The sequence below is a fragment of the Clytia hemisphaerica genome, unplaced genomic scaffold (genome assembly GCF_902728285.1).
Source record: "Clytia hemisphaerica strain Z4C2 unplaced genomic scaffold, Clytia hemisphaerica genome assembly, whole genome shotgun sequence".
Lineage (NCBI taxonomy): Eukaryota > Metazoa > Cnidaria > Hydrozoa > Leptothecata > Clytiidae > Clytia > Clytia hemisphaerica.
In genome coordinates, this window is record NW_027104114.1 from 632,111 (window position 1) to 655,854 (window position 23,744).

A 23,744-nucleotide genomic window follows, 5' to 3' on the forward strand; every position below is an offset into this window, starting at 1 on the left:
GTGGATTTGTTGCTGTAGAGCCTGTAATGGAAAAATAATGAATAATGAAAAATGAAAATATGCCGCATCTAGTTTCAGGCATGCTGGTGACGCTAAACTGGTATGTTAATTCCCTCGGCCTTAGAAAACATAGAAAATAACTCACATAGAACCAGTCAGAGAAAGTCAGAAAAACTACGAACAAGGGACTGGAAAGTACGAAATAAGTCCAGATCTGTCTTTCGTCTTTACGAAGAAGCCACGACCGTGTCAGACTAATGAGACAGTGGAGGACAACTCTGCCGACGCACCGGACTGTCCGGTGTATTTGTCCGGTGGCAAAAAGTATCCTTTCGCTACACCGGACGCAATAAGTCCGGTGTCAGTCCGGTGTTTCATATAGGGAATTTTGGACGGCGGACATTATGAAACAAAAAATTAATGGTCATGTCCGGTGTGTTTTGATTGTCCGGTGGGAAAAATATCCTTCTCCGACACCGAACATCCAACTTCCTTAAGTCCGGTGTAGAAATTGTCCGATGGTAGGAAAAATTCCCATTTTACACCGGACTTTCGCGTGTCCGGTGTTCGTTAAGTCCGGTGCGTCGGCAGGGTCCTGACAGTGGAAGCTCCAAAAGGAGCCCACTCTAAAATCTTAAATAAAACGAAGTTTTCAAATTATGTCAGTGGGTCCAATTGACCCTAAAATGACTCTAAATGGGTCCAGGGCACTCAGTTGTGAGTCTCAAGTCCAACCCTGACCCTAAATGGTAGTGACACAATAACTGACAAATACGTCATTAAAGAACGTCACATTCCCGTCTAATCAAAAAAGTGGATTTGGCCGTCCACAACCCCAAATGATACAGTGAGTCCACCCCTCCCGGATCATTTGATTTGGTTCTAGCCGTTAAATATCCACTACTGGTTGAAATTTACGCATGCGCAGTATTATGAAGTATGTGGGCTCTAATTGGCACATACACTGTATGGAATCTACCTGCACCAAGTTCTATAATTTTAGAACTTTGTGAGGTGAGGTATTTTTTGTTTTTTCTAAGATTATGAGCTTGGATTCCCAGGCTATCATAATTCTGCATAATTACTGCTTTCAGTTTGCGCATTTTAAAAGTTTGATGTGTGTACTCCGTCTTGGTGGAATTTTTTAATGGCATGAAAACAGAATATGCAATAGAACTTTTCGCCTTTCCATCCGCCATCTTGAATTGTATGCACACATAGAGAACGAAAAAGCCGTGGTTGGATTTAGTTGGAAAATATGCAAAACATATGCAAGTTTACACAAAGATTAAAAAGACAACAAAGCATCTTATAAAGAAATATTATAATGATTAGAACAATAAAAGATGGAATACACCGTTTAGTAGTGTCAACTGTGCACGCGTCCGTTTTAGCGATCGCGGTAAACTACGGGGGAGAGCGTAAAAAAACGGTAGGTAAAAATTTGGTTTTCATAAGATAAGGAAACCCAGCAGAAAAACGGTAGGTAAAGAACTACTTTTAATCATAACTTCTTTTCCTCTAGATGAATTTTAGTGAAATTTTCAGGAGATCCATAAAATTATCATTGATATCATGTTCAAATATAGCCTGGATATCCAGACCGTAAACTATTTCACTGTCTAGTTTTTTTAATATTTTGTCTCTGGTTTACGGTCTGGTCGAAGTAACTCGCCTGCAGGGATATCTGTCCCTGCATATGCGAGTGTCTCTAATTGGTCAGTACGCGCCCAGTCACTGAGCAGAATTTTCGCGGGGTTTTTTATATTTGATGCGCGTGCATAATTTATGGAAAAGCTGACCTTGTTAAAAAAGATAAACAAATGAAAAAGAAAACACAAGTTCATTTCTAAACAAAATGGCCGCTGGAAAGGAGCCTTTATGAATGTGGCTGATGCTTTGATGTACTTTAAAGTGGTTTTGAAAGTTTATTGAGTTTGTAAAAGAGGTTTTATGGTAAGTAATTATGTGTGTCTGCCTGGGTTTCCAAATTTTGAGATTCTGTCAACAAGGGTTTACTCACAGACTGTGTCATTCAAAACTGTATCAGACTTTTTTAGTTGCACCAGACTCTAAAATTTTAGAAACTTTGTATGTTGAGGTAAAAGTTTTTTTTTCTGAAATTTTGAGTCTGGATACCCAGGCTAGTTCAAATATATAAATCATTCTTTTTAAAGGAAAGAAAAAAATTGACAACATTCCTCTGACCTTCCACAGTACTGTACGCATTTTTACCTACCGTTTTCACGCTGGAACACGGTGGAGGAGGCGAGACTCCTAAACGGTGTATTTCATAATAATCCAAAAAGAACAAAAACGTAAGTATAAAAATAGAAGCTTAATTATATATACTTGATACATCAGTATTTTTGTTTCGCAGTCATTAAATACCGTGAGATCGGGTAACTTGCATCAGTGGAGGCTAACACGACCCTCGACATGGCCCTAGAATTCTCGGGCCAAAACTTTTATTGGAATTCGCGTAAAGCCCGAGTATGGCCCAAGCTGGCCCAAGAATTCGGGCCGTGTTCAGGCCACACGCGGGGCACGCACGGGCCACACTCAGGCCAATGTTTGAAAACATGATTTAAACAGGCATGTAATTTCAGGACTGAGAAAAACTTGGTTTCTCTTAATTATATTAAATATATGAATGTTGTAAATTCATATAAATATTAAATGTCTTATTTGGTATGAAAACATAGTTATAAATATACTTAGGGTGGAAATATTTGCTAGTAAACTGGTCCTGGTTTTAAAGTGAAGCGTGTCCACGGGAAGCTCGTAAAGTTTTTTTGAGCGATATAAACAAAACAAACAAATCTTATTTTGTACTATTTTGTTTGACTGGACATGCTGAATCAATTTAAATATGGAATCTTCTGACGTAGATTTGCCAAAAAAAGTATGAGGAAACTCCTTTGTTTTTGATTAAAAACGTGTCAGAAATTCACACACATTTTTCCAATTTGCTTCGAAAAAAAGTTTTTTCCTCCAGGAAATTCAATGTTGCTGACAAGTGGACAAATTCAGGGCTTTCTATTTGTCAACAACTTTCTTACACTTTGTAGAAAAATCAACTCGTTAAAAGCGCTAAAAGCGTTAAAAGGTTTTTTATCATATCGTAAATTCAAAAACTTTCAATGCTCCCGCCAAAACTTCTTTTTCCGCCATCTGGACCAAGACACATGTCCATTACAGAGGCCCCCAGCGGTTTTCGTGATGGCGTGACGACGGGACTTTTTCCAGCGTAATTACGTGATTTGGAAATTTTTTCTTCGTGATTGTGTGATCAGAGTTCAGAACATGATCGTGATTTGAAAGATTTTGAAGCCGTGACGCGTGATTTGGACTTTTTTGAAAGGGATTCGTGATCACCCAATCTTTTTGCTCATTTTCGTGATCATGATTGAAAGAAAAAAAATTGCGTGCTAGCGTGATCAGACTTACTTTTTTTTTTGTGGGTCATTACATATGACCTTGAGATGGAGCCGAGTATCGAGTATTGAAATTCATCGTATCACCGAATCAAATTCTTCCCGAAATACTCATTTCATTATTTTACATCTGTGCTAAATTAAAATTAAATCTCGGTTCTAGATACCATATTTCCTCTTTTTAGCGCCGCCCTCTAATGAGCACCGCCCCTAAAACCTCAAAAATTTATGAGCGCTGCACCTCTGAGGGGGCGCTTTTTAGAAAAAAGATAAAGAAAACAGAATTCTATAGTTTTCTTGTTAATAAACTCTTCCACATCTAATTCTAAAATAAGAATGTTCTTTAGTGGAAGATAATGTCTAAAAATCAAAAGGACAGTTGTCAATTTCATGGCATGGGTTGTTTCTTGATTTCTTGAGTCTTTAAAAGGTAGGAAATAAAAAACTTGAAAAGAGCGCCGCCCTCTAAAGAGCGCCGCACCTAAAATTACGAAAATTTTAAGAGCACCGCGGTGCTTAGTTGAGGAAATACGGTACCTAACTTAGGAGCTTACTAGGCTGCTGGCACCCATTACAGTAACGGATCCGATTTGAACGATTTGATAACGATTAGAATCTAGATAAAAAAATTCGAAAGAGAATTCGTCACTGTAATGTCTTCAATTTTTCTCAATCGAATGCGAGAAGACAAGATACCGTCTATATCGTTCGACGTTTTTTGACCAATTAAATCGGTAGAATCTTACTGACGCGCTGTCTTAATTTTTCATCTTTAATCAGCTCTTCCGCAATCGATTGAACTCATCGTTAATCTATAAGAGAAAAGATTTATAGGATTCAGTACTTCGCCCCTACTCCGTACTTAGATTAGACTCAATGGACCCAGCCAGACAGGCTTAAAAGCGTTATGAAAAAGGAGGCAGAAACTTCGTCGAAAAAAGGCAAAAAATCTGGTAAACTTCGTAAAATTACACCAAATATGAGTTTCCAGGTACATCCAGCCTTACACAGACTTTATCCAGTAAAACCCAAAATCTGAGGAAAATTTTGGTAAAAGTAAATTAAAGTGATTTTGATGAAGATTTTAAAACCCCAATCTTTCAGTTTCGAAATTTTATGTGTTTATGTTTATATATACTGAAAAATGCTTTTAATCATGTAACAGGCTAATTGCGATTGCCAATTTTAAAATAAAAATTTGATAGGTCGATTTTCAACGTTTTAGAGCACTTTCTGAAATTAACTTTTTCGTTCATTTGAGCAGCATAAATTTTGGTCTTATGAATCGAATTTAATAAATGACCCATCAAAATTTAAGTTTATTTTTCCTCCTTCCAATGAAATTGGAATGGTTTTTTAAAATTTTTAGATTTCTAGAAAATTAGTTTTAAAGAGAGAACTTTTGTGGCGCACCCGGTATTTTTTTGGTAAGAAATTCCACCTTTTATTGTTCTAATGATTATAATATTTCTTTCTCAGATGCTTTGTTGTCTTTTTAATCTTTGTGTAAACTTGCATATGTTTTGCTTATTTTCCAACCAAATCCAACCATGGCTTTTTCATTCCTGTAATTGTGCATACAATTCAAGAAGGCGGATGGAAAGGCGAAAAGGTCTATTATACCACAGTTGAATTTTTTTTCAAATTTTGCAGGACCCTCCCGGCAGCTAAAAAAGCACTTACTATTTTTCTCTCGGGAAAGTTCCGGAGCTCTTCCGGTGCTTCCGGAGCAAGTGATTTTTATCAAGTTCTAAAAAACTGTTTCAATATGGTTACAAAAAATATTTGTCCCCAAGGCTCAAGTGATGGAAACTTTGGTCAAAAAAAATACTTACAGTCTTAGAGGATGATAGTTCGGCCATTAATGAAATTGCATTTGTTACATTAGCTATATTCGAAGGGGGGTTTGTACTTTTACGGTGTGACGGGATTGGCCTTTTTTAGTACGGTATTATGAGATTTGACGGAAAAAAAGACGGGAAAACCGTATTTCAAAATCAGACGGTGTCGGTATTTGGCCTTTTTGCTATTATATTTCCAGAATCCAGGATCCGTTAGTATACTGCATCTTTTGTTTGGTTTTATTTGTATCATTTGATTATATTATAGGATCCAGTTTATCTCCAATTTATGATTTCTTTTTATTGAAGTTTATTTAGTTGGTACGAAGTAAGAGAAAAGCTTTTAGCTTGGTAGGGGATTTAATTTTTTATGTATGTCAAGGGTTTGCAAATTTTCTTTCTTGATTTTTTGAAAATATCCTCTGACTCCTCTAGTAAATATTTTTATGACCGCTCCCTTATTTTTTTTTCAGATAGCTAAGTTATTTTTTTTTTTGCAGGTAAATATTTTAATTGAAATCTGATGGCTTCAAATAATGTGGAGAATTCTTTAGAGGAAGTAAAGACTGGAGATATTACTTCACATGAAAATCATGGCAACAAGAAGACTCTTCCCCTGACTCCAGGAGAATTGAGTCGACCTACCAACATTCAAAGAATTCAACAAAAGAAAACTCAAGTTAAATCTATGCCAAGATTGAAAAAACTGGAAAAGTTAGCTGTCTATTCTTCTTGTAAGGTAGGTTAGATATCTCTATTGTGGTACATTGAAATTAGTTACTCGAGTTCTATTTGATTTTCGAGAGTTGAAATTTACAAGAAGCGTTTCTTAAAAAAATAATTGGCCCATTAAAATTCGCCTTCTTGCTAGAACTTTTTGAAATTCAGCCTGACGAAAAGACAATTATTGGAAAAATTCTCTGCTGGAAAGAATAAGTTACCACCAGATACAAGATACACAAAAAAGAATTTTGCTAATCCCAATCATTTTGACGGTTCCTTTATTATTGGCTATTATTGTCTTATAGTATAAAGGAAATAATACACAGTGCGCTTGTAATGGCTGGAAGAACCCCAATCCTCAACGGAGTAGTGAACAAAACACACCAGCACCAACCACGTTACAAATCGATTTGATTACCAAATGTCGAGCTTGTCAACATCCTGTCAATGATCATGTTTCACACCTCGATAATGAAAATGAGGAGGAGATCAACTATCTGCTCTCTATGGTGGTGGATGTCGAAAATCTTTTCATGTGTGTTCACAAAGAAACGGACAATGATAACAAACAAGTCTATTTCTATTTATTCAAACTTTTGAGGAAAAGCATTCTGCAGATGTCCAAACCAACGGTGGAAGGACCTTTGGGAAAACCACCCTTTGAGATGCCAAGTATAGAGAAGGTTAAAGCTTTTGTTTTGATTGAAAGATCCGACGATGCTGAGTCGGCATTATTTCATAAACGCTCACGCATGTGCACTATCCTGTAGTATGTACACGCGTATGTAAAAACAAGTGCGACTAGATTAGAAAAAGTTTTTGAAATGATAAGATATATTTAATAAAAAAGTAACCCTTATTGATACTCTTTCGAATGTTTTTATGCACATAGTAAATAGAACGTTTTCCATATTTTAGATCAAAACATTCGATTGTAAATTTGTTCGAAATCAACTTTGCTATTTTTTTGTTTACAAAAGCAATAGAATCCGAGGTCACATTTCGAAACAACTTTCGATCTTTTATTTTGCTTTGAGGTTATCGTTGCGTAAAGAAGTAGCTTTTATCTATATGACCCAGCATGGAGGTGCCACCCCAAATATTATCTTTAAACATCATTATTTCACTTTCACTTCTATCTTCTTTCGAAAGCTTATTATACTGCCCAACAATCTGGATTAGGGTTTGGTTATTTTGTAATTGCTTTTAACTATTTGTTCGTTTATTGTAAAATTTGTTATGCTCTAACCTGAATGTCTTCATTTAGGGCGTCAAGAATTTTGTTCAGCAGAAGTTCGGCTTGGACTCTCAACATGCGCAGATCATGCATGAGTTAGCAAGGATTTTCGTTAGATGTTTGAACCACTGGAAGCTAGAAACACCGAGTGCTCGAAAACAAAGATTACCCAATGATGATATTTCAACTTACAAAGTGAATTATACAAGGTTCGTATTCCCACAAACCTCTGAGCTGCACTCGGATGTATTTATTAAGTCTGTCCTACTTTTGTGCATTTCGAAGTTCCACAGGTCCAACAATTTCATTTTTACTTTTCAGATGGCTTTGTTATTGTCACGTACCGTTATTTTGTGATAGCATGCAGAAATGTGAGGTGACCAACATCTTTGGTCAAAGCTTCTTGAAATCCGTGTTCAGCTTGATGAAACAACAATTATTGGATAAATTTTCTGCTGAAAAGGATAAATTACCTCCAGATACACGAAAGAAAGTGTTGTCCCATTTTCCTGGGTAAAAATATACATTTTTAATTTCTTTTTGTCACGTCTTCAATAGCTTTTCTTCTATGTAATATAAGACGGGAAGAAACTTGTTTTTAGTAGGGGGCCAACCCTTAGGATCCGTAGCATCTCTCGTGGCACGCAACCCATCTGATTGATTCAAAAGAGAGTAGGATTCTTTATACTGAAACACACAAAAATAACATGACCATTTAAATTTTTTCCAGTTCAAGCATTTTCTGAACGTAATATACTACAGAAATCACACACAAGTTGGTATTAAAAATATAACAAGAATCGCAAAATTGCGACTAAATATTTCCTTAAAAATGAAGGTCATTATTGACATATATAAAAAAGCACACATAATAAAGTATACATCTTCTTGAGTTGCTTATATCTTCTTCAGCAAGAGAGTGCTTGACCCGGAGGAAGCATTTTACACAATAAATTGAAGTTGAGATAAGAATTGTTTGATACTTAGGTTGCATACCTTTTAATGTTCAAAACCAAAAAACTGAAACTGTTTCACTAAACGGCAAATGGTTTGGGTTTGTTTACCTAACAAAGAAGCTGTTACATTGCTAATTCGATTTCTAGGATCTTGCCTGAAGTCACAGCATCGAATTTCAAAATGGTAGCCCAGCGGAAGAAAACATTAAAGCTTAGGGCTTATGCATGCGTGCGCTTAGTGAACCAGCGTAAACAAGATGTAGTGCTTGGTTAGAATAATGGTTTAGCAAAACAAAAAATCAAATGGTGCAGTTTGTTTGCTAAACCCTCGGTTTAGCGAACGAAGAAAACACAGAAAAAAGACTGTTGGCTTTGATCGTCTGTTTAGGTAAACTTTTAAATGAATCAATGCGTTCACTAAACCCTCTGTTTCACTTTTTTGGGTTTTTTGCTAAATGGTATGCACCCTTAAAGTTTCACGCAACTTTTCGTCACGATCTTCAGTCAAAAATTCTATACAAAAAAATTCGTTTCAAGTTTACAAAAATATACTGTGCACTGTAAAGTCTTCGTCAAAGCAATTGACGTCATTTCAGTCTTTGGTGTCGTGGAGTTTGAGGGTGAACTTATTCACATGCCGACATTTCGAGATCAGTTCATTCCTTGAATTTAACAGTTTCTCGGGTTGGTCGAATGTGGCAATTTCTAATTTTTCGCTAAGGCAGAGTGAACATTTCAATATATAAATACTCAATCAGTCACTATGGCATTTCATTGAACACAAACTTCCGTTATCTTAAAAAGACATATCATCGAGGCTTACAGACACAAAATTTTGACTAATGTAGAAAGTTTAGAAGTATATTTTTTATTATGTATTTGGCATTTTAAGCCAAAACGATGTCAGGAATTAACCCACATTATAGTATTTTAAAGGCTTTTGATGCGCAAGCAAAACCGTTAACCGGCGTTTACGACGACGGGAACCGTCTAGCACGTCTAGACGTATTCAATGACAAACGGCGAAGATGAGGCTTTCATAACCCTAAAAGACCATAAGGAGAACTTCCAAAACAATCCAAAGGTGCGTTTACTGAATCCTGCCAAAAACGAGATCGGCCGTATCGCAAAATCGATCCTTGACAGAGTGAACAACGATCTCAAAGCCCACCTGGAAATCAACCAATGGAAGAACACCAGTGAAGTTATCGAATGGTTCAAAGCCATACCGAACAAAAAGCAGCACAGGTTCGTAGTTTTTGACATCAAGGACTTCTATCCCTCAATAACTAAAAAGCTACTATCCGATGCTATCAAATTCGCTAAACCAATCACACGCATCTCAACTGAAGACGTAAAAATAATTCAGCATGCTCGAAAATCTTTATGCTTTAGCGACGGTTCCGCCTGGATGAAAAAGAAAGGTAGTCTGTTCGATGTCACAATGGGCGCGTTCGACGGTGCGGAAGTGTGCGAGCTCGTCGGCATTTACCTTCAGCATAAGTTAAGCGAAACGTACGACATAAAGAACTTTGGTCTTTATCGTGATGACGGACTTTCAGTTGTAAAATGCAAGACGGGGAGCAAGTTGGAACGAGTCAAAAAGGACTTGCAGTCGAAATTCCGAGAGTACGGGGATGGTTTAGAGATCGTTATTGAGTGCAATAAGACAATCGTCAATTATTTAGACATTACTCTTAACCTTGAAGATGGTTCATTCAAGCCTTACCTGAAACCAGACAACAAACTTCAATATATAAATACTCAATCAAACCACCCTCCAAACGTGATCAGGCAAATACCCAAAACGATCGAACAACGACTGTCAAATCACTCATCCAACGAACATATCTTCACCGAAGCCAAAAAACCGTACGAGAAAGCGTTGAAAGAAAGCGGCTACAACGTCGAACTTTCGTATAAGCCAACCAATCCAAAGAACACGCAGCCAAAAAATCGCAAACGCCACATCACATGGTTCAACCCGCCATATAACAAGAACGTCGAGACGAAAATTGCCAGAAGATTTTTGCAGCTTATTGACAAACACTTCCCGAAACACCATAAATTCAACAAAATCTTCAATCGCAATACCGTTAAAGTAAGCTATAGCTGCACCAAAAACATCAAAAGCATCATCCAGAGCCACAACAAAAGCATCTTGAAACGCGACACTAACGGTAACGAGATCCCACCACAGTGCAACTGCAGGGTGAAAGCATCTTGCCCCCTTAACGGCTCATGTTTGGTGGAGCGTTCAGTTTATCAAGCAACGGTCACCTGCGATGACGAACCAGATTACGGTGAAAAGTTCTACATTGGGTTAGCCGAACCTAAGTTCAAGAAACGATACGCCAACCACAAGTCATCCTTCACCAACGAAAAGTACGAAAAAGAAACTGAACTTTCCAAGGAGATTTGGAGGTTGAAACGAAAGAATCGTGCCCCAAAGATTACTTGGAAGACAGTCCGTAAATGTCCACCGTTCAATCGTGCTTCGCTGAAATGTTCACTCTGCCTTAGCGAAAAATTAGAAATTGCCACATTCGACCAACCCGAGAAACTGTTAAATTCAAGGAATGAACTGATCTCGAAATGTCGGCATGTGAATAAGTTCACCCTCAAACTCCACGACACCAAAGACTGAAATGACGTCAATTGCTTTGACGAAGACTTTACAGTGCACAGTATATTTTTGTAAACTTGAAACGAATTTTTTTGTATAGAATTTTTGACTGAAGATCGTGACGAAAAGTTGCGTGAAACTTTAAGTATCAAACAATTCTTATCTCAACTTCAATTTATTGTGTAATAAAGTATACATATATATTTGTCCAGAAAGAACTGGCATGTTGTTTGCTTTGTTTTGGTGTTTAAAAAAATATGTACTTATCAGTCCTAAAAAAAAATACAAATTTGAATATAATGAGGGCAATAAGTCTGGTTAAATGTTACTTTATTCACAAGATTTAAGGATTACTGAAAAAATACTACTGCAGATGAACTAAACTCAAAAACTAAAACTTTACAATAAATTTACATTACGACAAAGTAAACATCTATCTTTAATAGCAACAAAGAAAAAATGTGGTTCAAAGTTTTAAAGCATTTAAATAGCTTTAAACAGTAGACCTTTTGTTAAAGAGGCAGTCATATTGAATAATTATGTACTCCAGCATAAAAACAATGATACAGCCATGCATAATTTAGGTCTATTTAGTTCAGTAGGTATAGAGAATTCAAGATTTGAAAACAGACACTGCATTGGTTTACAAGACTAGAGAAAGATGTCAACCATCCACACGGTTCATGAAAAAAATAAAGTATTTATCAAAAAAAGGTTCTCTTTTTTTTGGTAATCAATACACCGTTTAACAGTGTCGGCTGCGCATGCGTATGAACAATTTTCTATTGTTTTGATTTTGGCAACCACGAGAAACTTCACTCTCCCGCGTAAAAATGGTAGGTAAACAGCCAGTTCTCATAAGAAAACCCAGCAGAGAAATGGTAGGTAAAGAACTCCTTTTCATCATAACTTCTTTTCCTCTTGGTGAATTTTTGTGAAATTTTCAGGAGAGATACATAAAATTGTCATTAATATCATGTTCAAACATCTAAAACATTCTCTTTAAAGGAAGGAAAAAAATGGCAATGTTTACATTTCTCTAACCTTCCACAGTACTAAAGTGAGCATTTTTACCTCCCGCCTCTACGGTGGAGATGGCGAGACTGTTAAACGGTATCTTCCAACAAACAACAATCAATATACCCTAACAGGATCCCACGGTGTAAACATTATCAACCAACAAAACCCACACCACCAAAATTGTAAAAATAAGTCAATATAATTTCTATCAACAATTTCTCGTAAAATGTTTTTTTTCCAACATTCTGACTGTCTGATACCAATCATGGCTGGAGTCATCATGTGTAGAGTGACTGTGTATAACAACAAAAGTTTATTGAAAATCATCCCACGGTCATGGTGAAACTAAAGATTTTATCAACCAAACAAAACTGACGCCAAGTCAAATCTGTCGATTAAAAATTTCCATGAAAATTACAATCGAAACTTATATCATAAAATGCTTTTTTCAACATTCTGGAGGTGTTTAAAGTTAGAGGTATCATATGTAGAGCCAAGCAATATATGAAAAGTCATTTGCTATCCCATTTGCCATGAGATATACAAGTCAAGAAATCAAACAAAAACCAACAAATCATGCCTCTTCACTTTCAGTCACATCGTGTTTATATGGGGTAACCAGAAAGTCAATCCACAAGAACAGCCATCTTCCTTTATTATGGAGTGTTCCAAAACTATTGGTAGGTTGTTTGGAAGTAAAGAAACCCACACAGTTTCATTTATTTTAAAGATTTAACTTGAAAACAAACTGCATCTTTCTAGCAAAAAATCATGTTTCAACCTGCTACATAACAATTGCCAGTCGGGTCTGCTACTAACATGTAATAGTTTTATTATAACCGGGCTTGAGAAACCGTAAGGAACTTGTAACATATATTATATATATAGTTTATCAGTCGACTTGAATCATGATACATTACTTATACTTCACTGGATGCATTTTTCGCTGTGAAATTAAAAACGGGCGTCAGTCAGGGCGTACGGAAGGCGTTTTGACACGGGAAATTATGATGGAGAAAGCCCGTTTTAACAAATATTTCCCTTTTGGAAAACGGGAAATATTTAAAAATATACTAGCACCGGAGCCTGTCCCGGCATGGATCTTTTGGATTTAAATATTCTAGAATTATGTAAAAAGAAGAGAGAAAATAATTAAATTTCGCGTGTATGACAATAGAAACAATTCAAATTACATCTTGAGGGAGTCGTACCCTCCCTCTCGATCCACGGATGCATCTCACTGTAGATCTGACGAGCGAGAAGCATATAACAGTTCTAATGATGTTAGTAACTTTTGAAAAAGTTTCATGTCTTTTGTCTGCTATCGTTTCAACCATACGCTTGTAAAGCAACGCGCACTCACGCCCCATTTGCCGCAAAAACAAGCGGAGAAAAAGTCCTATTTTCAGCTTGTAAATTGCGTTCACAATATTGTCTTCTCTTCTCGCGTTCATTGGATGATAGGCAGTTCTAAATTTTTGAATGGCTGTACCTTCGAGCAAACGGGTTGAAAACCCTCACATGAAAAATGCTCTTTGGCCAGCAGTCCAAAAATTGAGAGCGCTTATCCAGTCTCACCTCGCGTGAGACATTTGCATGTCATGGTAGATCTTCGTTATTAAGTTCGTTTAATAGGGGTTCAGTTCTTACATCTATGCACACTTCTCCTAGCAGTTTGGATGTAATGTCTCTAATTTCATTGTGTCTCAGAGACACGAATCCTCTCTTCTTGCACGAGAGCACGTGTGCTAGATCGAACAATGATCCGCACGCGCAAGTTGATGGGAGTCGGTCGAGAGGCCAGTTGTATCGTATTCTGATGGCATCCCAAAACTCTTGCTTGGTCAGCTCAAAACCTTGTTCCTTCGATGGGATGGATGTCAGCCAATTTGAAATACCTTTTTGATTGAGTGCCTCCATCGTTCGTTTGGTGTTAATGTCGGCTGTCGCCAAGAAAGCTCCTAGCTTTTCCTGGTAACGTTGCTGCCGTTCATTATGAGACTTGGATTTCGCTTCGGGTGCACCAACATTCGATTGAAGGATTTGATTCTGCAGTGCCACGGTTGCAATCATCGAGTCTCTGTGATCGTGGCTCGATTCTTCGGCGTAGATTTTCAGTCCCATGCCGCCGAAACGTGGAGGTAAGGAAAGCATTATTCTTTCTTGGTCGTTGATGATGCGTCCACCGGTTAGTGATGGAATCAGTCGGCGCCGCACGGCTTTGTCGACTCTTTTCAACTCGTCACTGATCGTTGGGATGGTGCGTAGGAAGTAAGTCAGCTTATGTTGGTAGCTGCTGACGTAGGCTAAGTAGGCTGCTTGTGGATAGGTTGCTGCGATTTCAACAAAAAGATTAATCTCCTGGGTCAATTCGTCGATATTTTGATTGATGTACTGACTTTTGTTTTCATCCGTACCAATCACCGCCCCAAGATACCGTTCACCATCGGATTTTATTTTGATCTCGGTGCCGGCAAATCTTTCCTGTGCTTGTTCGAGTTGTTCGTGTTTAACAATCAGCCAAATTCGTTGGTTGTGGATAATAACCGTAGGATGGTCCGATCTCGAGGAGATGATCCCACCATTTCTTCAGTGCGTCCAAGGATCCAACTGCTGTAATATTGTTGGCGAAGGCAACCATTTGGTTGTGATTGTTGCCTATACCGATGATCCCACCATTTCTTCAGTGCGTCCAAGGATCCAACTGCTGTGATATCGTCGGCGAAGGCAACCATTCGCTTGTGATTGTTGCCTATACCGATGAGGAGCATGGGTGTAACACCCAGAGCGTAAATAGCCCTTGAGTGGTTTCTTCTTGAGATTTGATTCTATAACTCCAATGACGAAAAGTCTAGCTGGGCTGGAGTAACAGTTTGTATAACATATGTTGCGATTTCGGGACATATATACTTGACATTTCGCTCCCGGAACTTCGTCGGCACATTTGTGCGTCAGATGAACCACGTGCAACGTCTTCAGAGAATGCGGCCATCAAAACTTTCCCCATGATTCGTCGGAGGACTTCTCCAACACCTATCCGTCTGAGTCCAGGGTTCTTGTTGAGAGGTACAAGTGTCGTGCGGGAAGAGGTTTTACACGGTCCTCTCCTGGCGCGATAAGAGAATATTTATTTTAATGCCCCAGGCGTTTAAGATCTGACCCGCTGCTAGAAGACGCGGCGGACTAGAATGTACAGTGGAATTCAGAGTGACAGTAGAACGAAGTAGACTTAGAGTTTTTCGGCTCGTGCATATTTATTTCAATCCATCCAAATGATAAAGTAAAGTTACGCACAATAAACAAACAAATTTAAATGTCAATATTTCACCTGCGTCCAGGCGTCGCCGCTCACAGCAGTTTATTGCGACTTGGGTTTTATTAATTAACTCTGCGCAAGAACCCCATAATTTCGCAGTTCATCCCGTTTGATTCACCACCTGCCTCGTCCAGGTAGTCCTTTCCACCAACCTAACGGTCCAGTCTCTAAACGACTTTGCTTCAACATTCTTTGTGGATGCGCATGGCAGTCAGACCGGGTTCAACGGGATCCACACAGGCAACCTATGTCTGATGGCCACGCGATCCATGATTCCTCAATACGTCTCGTCCGGACAAACGCTCGATGAAGAATATCTGAAATTCTATATCTGGTTGAGATATTTCTATCTCATGCATAATGCATATTTACAAACATTCAAACATACAAAATTCTATTCATAAATTCCTCGTGACACAAGACGTGAAGTCAAAAATGGTGCGAGCGTTGAATCCTTTACATCGATGGAGCATATCTTTCTGATGAGCGCCGCAACTGATCTTCGGAGGTCTGTACCCGTGTCTCCGTAGTCTTTGGATACGAGAATTCGTTCCAATCCGTCCACATCCAATCCGAGAGTCCGGAACTTCCACGAGTAATCTTTGCAGCTTCGTACACCATCTTGTTGTCAACAACGTCGAATATCATGTTTGCAACGGTTCGAAGTAGACCTTGCAATTTGACGTCTTCTTCAGATTTACGTCCAGATTTCGTTTGATCATTCAGTGGTAGGATCCCCCTTCCATATTGTTCGACAGAAGCTTGGTAGCTGAGTTCAAGTTTCCTTTTGATACGTGCTCGTGAAGTTTTCGAGAAATGACGTTGATGTTCTTCTTTCTATCAACTTTTGGTAGTCTCTTTTGAAGGGTGTCTGCTTCTCGAAAAAGCAAAAAACCATTTAAATTCTGTGAAATCTGTTACGTTTTAGACATAATTTGACGTCAATTGTGCACTCTAACTGACAAAATTTTGAACTGCAAAAGCCTGTATTTCTTTATATGTACAAGAGTACAAGACTTGTTGTATTACACCTTTTTGCGCCGAACCAGTTCTATTTGATGATATAAGTTATTTTTGCTGATTTTAATGTTTAAAATCATCCATTTTTTGCTTTCTTTAGGGACGAGGAGTTTTGTCTATAACGTCTTAGATATTAAGTCTTTTACCAGGCCTATTTCGCGAGCCCCCTTTCAAAAAAGTTTTAAAATCTTAACTGCTTTCCAATAAATCGCATGGGGTTGCGCCTACGTAAGATGCTATGGATCCTAAGGGTTGCCACCTACTTTTTTCCAGGAAACAAAATCGAAAAATAAATAGAAATAAAATTGATTTTAACCTTTGTTTTTAACAATATATTAGAAGTTCTTCAACAGTAAACGCTCTAAGAGCGCTGTTCTCGAATAAGGAGGTTACACGTATGCAAAATAAAGTTTCTTCTGCAGTGAAATTGGTGACTAAAGTTAAACTTTAATGATGTTTACCTTTGTTTGTCTTTTTGAAGAAACTCAAGATATTTTCTTCTTTTAGTTTTTTGCAACAGTTTGAGGAAGAGATTATGTTGAACGACTCTTTGATTTGGAGCGACCTTCCCTTCACTCCTTCTTCTTCCACTTCGCAAGAATCTCTCTCTTCAACTTCCTCTTCGTTCAATGAAAGTCAAACCTTATCACCCCCGTCACAAGAACAAACAGATGATCTAACGTAAGCACAGTTACATTTCAGTATCAAACTTCATTACAATTTGGTAGATATCGAGAAATAAAAACTAACTTACAATTGCATCATGGTATTTCTTGTTGTGTATAGAATTCATTTAATGAAAATGTCATTCCATTCATTGCACAGCGTGGAGACACAAGCAGCGATCCAACACATTGAAGAGGGAGAGGCCGTGGAAGAAGCAGACATCAAACCAGGTACTTCTTCTTTACTCATACTTTTTTTATTTGCTCCTTTACCAACAAGTATGATAACCAAATATTCTACTGCCACAAATTTGTTAAACCTAATTATACTAGGCTTTTTGAGGTGGTTTAGAACTAGAGGGAGAGGGGGGCTATTCCTATCATCACCCCTTGATTTACTTTTTCTTTTTGAATTAAATTTGGCAATAAAATCCTTGTTATATAAACGCAACCTCTGACAGAAAAAATTTTCGATGACGTCACTCACAAGCTCCCTGAATTAAAAAGCCTTATTTTATCCTAAATATTTAATAAATTGCGGTTTAAACGAGATATTTTACATAAAACCAGAGCAAATGTGGTGGAATTTTTAGCCGAAATTAAGAAGGGATCAGCTGATTTGAGACTTGTCGACTTTAAAACATTTGTGATGACCACCATCAACCAGAAATTTCAAAAAACAAGTGGTGCGGAAACCATCATGAAACACATTTGCTCATGGGGTATGCGTGAAACAATGACTAAGCTATTAACTGAGTGGGTCTCTATGAAAATGATCATCCTGATTTGATTTCCAAGTACAACAAGAAGAATGGTAATCGATTATCTCAAAGACTGGGCCAATGAACCGGAAACAATATTATCGACTGTATTGCCAACATTGCGCAAAAGAGTCAGTTCCAAAGTTGATAGAAAAATACGTTGATAGCTTGACTGGTGCACAGAATGTTGGAAGGTGGTTTAAAGTGGTTTAAAGATTCCAGTGAAGTTCATTGATTTGATTGGATGTTTCTTGCTATGGGAAGGTGATGTCCGATTGCCCGTAAATACATTCGAGACCCCTAAAGATGACATACATTTAAAGACTTATAGACTTAGACTTGGGCACAAAAAAGCTTAAAAGAAAACAGCAGACCACACTAGTACTTGCATCAGCACTTGCAAGTGCTCCTCCCAATGAAGTTATCGTGCTGGATAATCCTGGTCCCAAGAAACAGAAAGTTATAGCGGCAAAAACAACAAGAAAACATGCTAAAAAGGGATCACTGGACAGCTTTTTCAACTGTATATGATGATTCTTGGGAGGGCTTCACAGTAACGCTAACATATCCACCATTGATTTCAGCAAGTGAAAAAGAAGTTAATGGTGAATTTGATGGTGCATTCAAGGTTCTCACTCGCCTATACATGTCTGAGGTGAACAGAAGTAAGCTTGAAAAACGTGCCATTTCTTAATAAACAGTTTGGAAAGGTTTCCTATCAAACTACTTTTTGGAGTTTCCAGTATTTTGCCAGCTCGTACACGTCGCTTTTAGAACTAGGGGTTATTATACCCATCTTGAAATGGTTGCATCAAAGAGGCGCAATCACTTGAAGCCACAAAATTTAGAAACCCTTTTCATTTTAGCTTCCCTGAAAATCCCATTGAAAGATAATGGTGGCTATATGAAGGCAGCTAGACGCTCGTGACTTTAGTTTAAAACCTTTAACATTTAACACTGTTTTTTGCTGATATTTGTTTTGATTATGTTTACCCTCTATCTTTTTATTGGACCTACCCTGGTGGAAGGAGGTCCTTTAAATTAACCTATTTTCTTCCGTCCGTCCGTCCGACCGTCCGTCTGATGCGAGCTTTTCTCAGGATTGGCTTATTCGATTTTTTGCACAATTTTGCAAAATGGTAATGCCCAAAATGTGACGGAGCCCGATTTTCGAAAAAAACAAAAAAACGGCCGGAAATATGCCGGAAAACCGTTTTTTGGCATTTTCTCGAGATTTTATCATTAGTTTTTTTCTGACTTTTTTTGCACAAAGATGTGTATTAGCAATACCCAAGACATGGCCGAGTCCGATTTTGGAGAAAATTTTTTTCCAGCCAAAAATGCCGGAAATTACCGTTTTTGCAGATTTTCATTGGATTTTTTCCACATATTTCGTTTGTTTTTTCACATAAAAACATTATTGATAACAATACCCACCATGAAGCATGTTTTAATTGTTTAAAAAACTGATTTTTGAAGCCGGAACTTTGAAAATTGCCGGAATAGCCCATTATCGCCGGAAAAACAAGTTTTCTTGAATTTCTCGAGCTGTACACGCGGCGCTCCTTTACTGGGGAATATTTTTATATACGATTTGTCTATTTCATTTGATTACTTAATTTATCTTTCAGATATCAATGAACTGAAGCGTTCGTTAACCATTTCTTTCACCGAGCAAGCAGAAAGTGAAGAAGTTCAACCTGTCTCCAAAAAGATCTGCCTCTCGCCCACCGGTACGTTCAATAGCTGATTTATTCCCTCAAGATGATACACATTAAAAATATTACCTTAACCCTTAGAGCGCGCTTTCATTCCGTGAAATCAACCCTTCACTGCAGCGCGCATGGATTTTTTTCTAAAATGGACGCTTTACGAGAATGGTCATAACACCTTCTGAACAAAAGTTTTACATTTTTGGAAAGCTAATTGAATCTATTTTCTTATTATGTTAAAGATTTTCTTCAAGACCTCATAAAATTTCCCAATTTTTCCATAAACTTAGGCCAATATTTTTTCCAAGTCAAAAAATGTCACAGTTTGTCACACGTCCGACATTTTGATAAAAAAATATGTTGCGGCGAAGCGTATTTTTTTCTCCGTCGGCGGTCGTAACCCAACTTCAGCGGTCGAAACCCAACTTAGCGGTCGAAATCCAACATAGTGGTCGAAGCCATACCTAGCGGCCGAAACCCATTTTAGCGGTCGAAACCCATGTTTTAAATGGAAGGGGGATTTTGTAATGGTCGAAACCTAACTCAGGTGAGTAAACAAACTTCACATATGAATGATTCTTTTGTTTTGATATTTTGATAAAAATACGCTGCGGTGAATACGATATAAATGTTTCCAACCACAACTTATTCCTTTTCTAGTTTGGCTTCAAATAAGACCAAAATCAGTCAAATTGCATAATTACTTTTGAAAATATTGCATTTTACAATCATGCGAAAAATCACAACTTTGACCCTTTTCGAAAGAGTGAAAAATTAGGGTTTTAGTTGGTGATTTTCAGTTACAAAAACTTCTATCCATCCATTCAAGTGAAAATAATAATAATAAGCAGATATTCAATAGGTGAAAGTTGGTTAATAAATCCAATAACCTACGAAAACCTATTGAATATAAGTTTTATTATATACCTAGAGGCGAAAACAAAACATAAGTTATGTAAATAGTCGAAAGATTCATATAAAACACTCCCATAATCGAACGTTCGAATTTTTAATGATTTGATAAATTTCTTTGATAAATAACAAGAGCGACAAAAAAATAAAAATTTGATTTATTAAATACCTGTAGGCAAAAACAGCCATTGAATAGTTCCTGATATACCATGGCTATTATACCACGGCAGAATTTTTGTTTCAAATTTTGCTTTAAAAACTTTTCCGGCCGAAAATGCCAGAAATATGCCAGAAAAACCGTTTTTTGGCATTTTCTCGAGATTTCACTATTAGTTTTTTTCCAATCTTTTGCACAGAGATGCGTATTAGCAATGCCCAAAATGTGAAAAAAATTTCCGACCGAAAATGCCGGAAATCGTTTTTGCAGATTTTCATTGGACTTTTACTTAATATTTCTTTGTTTTTTTTTCACAGAAAAACATTATTGATAACAATACCCACAATCAAGCATGATTCATTTGTCAATAAATGGTTGTCTCTTCTCCCCTTCCCTCTCCCCGTCAACAATCAATGATGAAATTTAATGCGTTATGCATTTTCGCTGAACGCTCTGTTTTCTGACTGACTGTTTTCATTTTTCTCTTTATTGCTATCTAACTTTCGTTATCAGGTAGGGTCATTCAGCATGTAGCTTGTTTATACTGTTTCCAGACGTTCGTTTGAAAATCATAACCTGATCCTTTCAGTATCAAAACATAGCTTGGAATCTGAGCTCAAAAATGACTCTTTCTCAGGACGCGTATACGCGTCCTTCGTACAGAGGTACGAACGTGTATTTGCGTCCTTCGTGGCCTAAGGGTTAAGGGAACTAATTTTAGCGGTAACTAATTTTCGCAGACAAAAAAAGAAATTCCAAAAAATCGCATTTCGTGGGAATTAGTTTTTGCGGGTTTGCCCTCATTTCTTTCATTTTCCTAGGCATTTTTCAATTTTTTTGATGAAAGATGGGCAAATTTGTAATTCACGGGTTTTTATTTTCGCGGTTTTGCCGAAAAACTGCGAGAAAATCGAAAATTAGTTCCCTTAAGGTAACTTTGTTGTGTTATCATCGAAATGGATGTTGGTTTTTGAAACGTTCAACTTTCAAAACACTGATTATCAACTTTTAGCACAACATTTAATTTCTTGCATTCTTTTATTGACAGGTGATGTGGAGACGACTATCTTGGCCAAAATAATCGACACCATCACCGATCCAACCAAAATGCTTGGACCTCAGGTTGGATTTTTTTAAACTTGTAGATGCTTTTTTGTTGCGATTGAAACTGTGTGAATGCGCAAGCAGGCAAGCACTTTTTTCAGTAACCCGTCATGCATCTTGCTAAATTTTACCAATGGTACCTACCATATATGGTTTATTGGGTTTATCTCGTGACCCTTCTTTTTTTTGGGGGCGGGGCGGGGATGGGCTCAAGATGCTCGAAGTTTTTAGGGTTAACTCTTGTTTTGCTTGCCCTCCGTCTTCAAGCAATGCTTCAATTCTAACAAATTATATACCATTGCTGAAAATGTAATTAAGAGTACTTTAATCTTTGAGAAAAATTGCCCTTTTTGCATGAATTTGCTGTAGGTTACTGTATCTAAGGATTGGATAATGGTATTTACAATTTTAACAAGTGATAGGTATTGACGATATATTGGTCGACATAAACTGATACAACAAGTCAAAAGAAAACGTGCGCGAAAATAAAGGGTGTTAGAAGATGCTCGAACTATTAATCATAATAGATATACCGGGTGCACCAAAAAGAAGTATACAGGTTTGTCGAGATATTGTGAGCTTCATTGTGAGCTTCATTCTTTATAATATATTCTTTATTCGGTATAGAGGATGCTCTAACTTAAATTTTGAGCTATCATACATTAAATTTGAGAAAGCAGTTTGACAGTTATTTAAGAAAACTGACTTTTTTCATGTCGAAATTTCAAAAAACCATTAAAAACAGCAATCAAAACCTCTCTTGGAGATTTCCAAAACTTTTTTTCGGCTTTTCCAAAGATATTATCCCACATGGGAATAGCTTGTTTTACCATATTTTTAAATTCCGTAACAAGTTTTGATGCATTTTTCGGTATTTTTATTCGTAAAGAAGGTAAATGTCGAGAGAAAAGTTTGCTCGCTGTTTTTGATGATTTTTTGAAATTTCGACATTAAAAAAAGTCATTTAGAAAAAAAAAATTTTCGAACTACCTTTTCAAATCTAATGTATGATAGCTCAAAATTCAAGTTAGAGCATCCTCTATACGATAATAAAAGAATGAACAAAAGATTTAAATTCTGAAGCTCACAATATCTCGACAAACCTGTATACTTTTTTTTGGTGCACCCGGTATAGAAATCTCATGATGGCACACTTCTTTAAGAACAGAGTCCTCTAATTATGTTAAATATACCGCTGTAAAGTAAAATCTAAAAATAGTGTGAACTAAAAGTGATTTCATGTCTTTTTTTGCTCTTCACCTCTTCCTACCTCCAACTATTTTTCATCAAAAATGCCTAAAATATATCCCAGAAATCTCCATATGCGCGAAATTGAAACTCCCATGAAGATTAACGGGGTGAAGGTACTACAAGCTATTCATTTTTATATTAGAACTACAAAAATAGTGAGATGCCAATATTTTCAATAGGGTGGGATCTACCCTTCTCAAACGGCTCGTGATGAAACAGCAAGAAGTGAAGAAAGGCGAGGTGTTATCGAGTTTCACGTCATTGGAAACACGTTGTCACGGAAACCATCGCGTCAAACTACCATTTGGTTGATCGGTCTGCAAAATGTCTTCTCTTATCAATTGCCGCGCATGCCCAAAGAGTACATAACACGTCTGGTGTTTGACCCGTGAGTAGAATTAGATGCTAGTTATGTTTTGTGTTTCTAGATACGAGTTCAAACAAATGCAAAGCCCCGTCTTTTAATTTACTTCCCTTGTTTCAGTAAGCACAGAACGTTGGTATTAATAAAAGATGGACGGCCTATTGGTGGCATTTGTTTTCGAATGTTTCCGACACAAAATTTTACGGAGATTGTCTTCTGTGCTGTGTCTTCTAACGAGCAAGTAAAGGTAATTTCTCCTTTCAACCTTCGTTCGTTCGTTCGTTCGTTCGTTCGTTCGTTCGTTCGTTCGTTCGTTCGTTCGTTCGTTCGTTCGTTCGTTCGTTCGTTCGTTCGTTCGTTCGTTCGTTCGTTCGTTCGTTCGTTCGTTCGTTCGTTCGTTCGTTCGTTCGTTCGTTCGTTCGTTCGTTCGTTCGTTCGTTCGTTCGTTCGTTCGTTCGTTCGTTCGTTCGTTCGTTCGTTCGTTCGTTCGTTCGTTCGTTCGTTCGTTCGTTCGTTCGTTCGTTCGTTCGATTCATTGAGTTCATTCAGGGTTTCCGCGTTTCCAGATTTCTCTGTAGCCTTTCCATGATCGCCAGATTGAAGGTCGAAATCTATTGCCAGGTTTTAAAGTCTGCTCGAAAT

At 37.4% G+C, this 23,744-nt stretch overlaps 2 protein-coding genes across 2 annotated transcripts in view; one reads left to right on the forward strand and one right to left on the reverse strand.

Moving 5' to 3' along the window:
- The window catches only part of LOC136813397 (nuclear envelope integral membrane protein 1b-like), a 351,044-nt gene that overhangs the window by 252,719 nt on the left and 74,581 nt on the right, over positions 1–23,744 (reverse strand). The gene's annotated exons all lie outside the window — the stretch shown is intronic.
- Positions 5,777–23,744, forward strand: part of LOC136813387 (histone acetyltransferase KAT2A-like) — a 33,021-nt gene continuing 15,053 nt past the window's right edge. The window contains exons 1-10 of the mRNA XM_067069905.1: positions 5,777–6,017; positions 6,307–6,684; positions 7,269–7,447; positions 7,560–7,751; positions 16,684–16,857; positions 17,002–17,072; positions 19,234–19,335; positions 21,432–21,505; positions 22,918–23,126; positions 23,223–23,349. Of these exons, the coding sequence (XP_066926006.1) occupies positions 5,802–6,017; positions 6,307–6,684; positions 7,269–7,447; positions 7,560–7,751; positions 16,684–16,857; positions 17,002–17,072; positions 19,234–19,335; positions 21,432–21,505; positions 22,918–23,126; positions 23,223–23,349 (1,722 nt within the window). The 5' untranslated portion in view covers positions 5,777–5,801. The remainder of the gene's footprint in view (positions 6,018–6,306; positions 6,685–7,268; positions 7,448–7,559; positions 7,752–16,683; positions 16,858–17,001; positions 17,073–19,233; positions 19,336–21,431; positions 21,506–22,917; positions 23,127–23,222; positions 23,350–23,744) is intronic.